The following is a 2,684-nucleotide window of genomic DNA, read 5'->3' as shown; positions in this document are numbered from 1 at the left end:
AAAGGTAAGGGAAGCGAAACTTGTGGCTCTTAAGTTTAGGCCAGGGAGGCCAACTTTTTAGGTCTTTTTTGTTCCCAGGCTTCAATCATCGTAGTTTTTTGAAAAGTAGCTTTATTTGACGTTTTAATGACATTTTCATACACCCTCACCTCCCCCACATGGTTTTAATATTAAAACTTGAAAGATTAGTAAGTTTTATTTCTAGAAATAAGTTAACATTAATTTATCTAGAATTCATTTTGTGCTGTTTTTCCATTCACGCTCGCAAACGTGATCACTATTTTTTTGTGCTGTTCAACTTTTATAGCCTTAGCAGGCCATGAACGTAGGCGGCAATCACCTTTTACTAATTGGCAAGTGAACACCTCAATTTTTTGAGTTTGCGTACATACACTTGTTGAACATCACCCATCTACCCCCCACGTACGCAAATTACTTAATTAATTAACAAATTAACTTAATTATTTAACAACTTTAAGGTTTTATATTTCTATCTCTTGAATTATCGACTAATACAGGTTTCAAGTTACAGAGTACAGCACAAACCCTCACAATATCATCAACATGAAGCAACATTGTTAGTGGAAAAACATTCTTTAAAATTCTATAAGTTTTCATTCTATTAATGACTCGTTCAACGTGTATTCTTAAGTTTGCTATTTTTTTAGTTTTTTTACATTCAGATGCAATCATTTGACTTTTGAGACGAACACCTGGAGGAATTATCAAAGTACAAAATTTTAACAAAAGTTCTTCCTGAATTTGAAATCCACGATCTGCCATGACTTCATCGTCACGCTCTAACAAGTCATAAAAGCCACTGTCTTTTGTAACAAAACTGTCTGAACATCTTCCACCATAATAATCAGATAAAAAAGTAATAAAACCACTAGGCGAAATTCCAACAAGAAACTTAAATGTATTGTGTTGTTTATAATCAGACCAAGTTGAGGCTTGTGCTAAAAGAGACTTGGGTCGTTCAATAAAAACTTCAGCACAATCAATAATCACACGACACTTGTAATATCCTGCATTCTTAAATACACTAGGCAAATTTTCCCTGATGGTTTCACGTGGAAGCCATACAATAAGAGCACTACCTAACACACTGCTGATAAGTTTAATCCATGTGGTAAATATGTTAGAAGAAGTTGTAGGAGAAATTCCAAATCGTTCTGCAATGTCTTCATTAAGAATACCAAGACGAAGTCGCACAATTGTTAAAAAAAATTCGTCACGATGAGAAAGTTTTCTATATTTAGTTGACTGAAATCTGCGCTTTAATTTGCTAGTATTCTGAACATGTTTTGGTCCTCGCCAGTAACTAAGCTTTTGAAGAAATGGTATAATAAGTAAGAAGATAGCATTAAATAAAGCTATTGTAGGTATCCCTGTATAAAAGTTCATTTTTTTGTCTGTTTTAACTTTGTTGCATGAAAAAATCATTAATTTCTTAGTTTGATTAACTTGTTTTTGGTTTAGTTGCTTCAAGGATATATTCAAGAAATTAACTTTTTTAATGAGTGAATCAATCAAAGACGTTTTAGAATTACATCCTTCACACACATTTAGCAATGACTGACTAGCATATGAATGTTCACAGCTTGGAGGTGGTAAATAAATTGTATTATCATTATTATTACTTAACTCATTGGTATTATCTTCACTTGTATTATTATTCATATCATTACATTCTGTGCTAATACTTTTCAAAATTAAAAAGTTCGATTTTGGGCAACGTTTATATAAACTCTTTCTTGGCTTAATGTTAGTAGAATTATATCCCATATTTAAAGTAGGATCTGGATTAGCAATCGTAGGTGTTCCATCTACAAAATGCATCGAACAAACACGATCACTGTCGCATGGATTCCATTCTTTCTTATTTTTACCTTCTCTTTTTAACAAAATTTTCCACTTTTCTCTTTTTCTAGAATTTCTTAAAGAACTTGGAAAACAGTAAAGATTAAAAGGACGATTACAACCACATTGTTCTTTTTTCAAACCTTCATGAACATTACATTCTTGTTTTTTCCACTTAAAAAGTTTATAATGGCTATTCGAACACCCTATTACTGCACAGTTACCTCTGTTACCCATCGTGATGAGTTCAAAAGGTAAATACAAACAAATACTAATTCAAATACAGATATTTTGGAAGCTTTTTCGACTTTTTACCCACACAATTAGAGTTCAGTCCCCGCCGCGCAAAATGGTAGAATTTAAGTTGGATAGGTGAATTGCCGAAAAAAATACAAACACCGATAAATTCTTCGAGTTTACGCATTTTTTTAAGAAAAAAAAATTTACTTAAAAAATTGCGTTTTTACGAAAGATTTTTTTTCTCGAAAAAACTTCGAATTGTTTTTTATTTAAACTTGGGGCCAACGCTATAAACAATTCGAAGTTTTTTTGAGAAAAAAAATCTTTCGTAAAAACGCAATTTTTTAAGTAAATTATTTTTACGTAAAAAAATGCGTAAACTCGATGAATTTATCGCTGTTTGTATTTTTTTTGGCTATTACTATAAAGCATAAAACGTATAGGTCACTAAAATTCACGAACTTTTTTTATTCGTAAAACGTCATTGAAAACAACAACTTTTTTTTAATTTTTATTAAGTAGGCCTACTTAATAAATTTTATTAGTCATTAAGTAGGCTGTGCTGTCTATTCTATTTTTGT

General features: G+C 31.2%; 1 protein-coding gene across 1 annotated transcript; it reads right to left on the bottom strand.

The window, feature by feature from the left end:
- Positions 1–410: 410 nt before the first annotated feature.
- On the bottom strand, positions 411–2,232 carry LOC145192021 (uncharacterized). Its single transcript, XM_090091112.1, has one exon. The coding sequence runs from the start codon at positions 2,098–2,100 to the stop codon at positions 475–477; it is 1,626 nt and encodes a 541-aa protein (XP_089947238.1). The 5' UTR covers positions 2,101–2,232; the 3' UTR covers positions 411–474.
- Positions 2,233–2,684: the final 452 nt, after the last annotated feature.

This window comes from Hydra viridissima, unplaced genomic scaffold (assembly GCF_058129835.1).
Source record: "Hydra viridissima isolate aposymbiotic clone 2 unplaced genomic scaffold, HvirCarnegie_v1 scaffold_6, whole genome shotgun sequence".
NCBI classification, from domain to species: domain Eukaryota; kingdom Metazoa; phylum Cnidaria; class Hydrozoa; order Anthoathecata; family Hydridae; genus Hydra; species Hydra viridissima.
The sequence above is the reverse complement of the archived record's forward strand: the minus strand, read 5'-3'. Positions and strand labels throughout refer to the sequence as shown.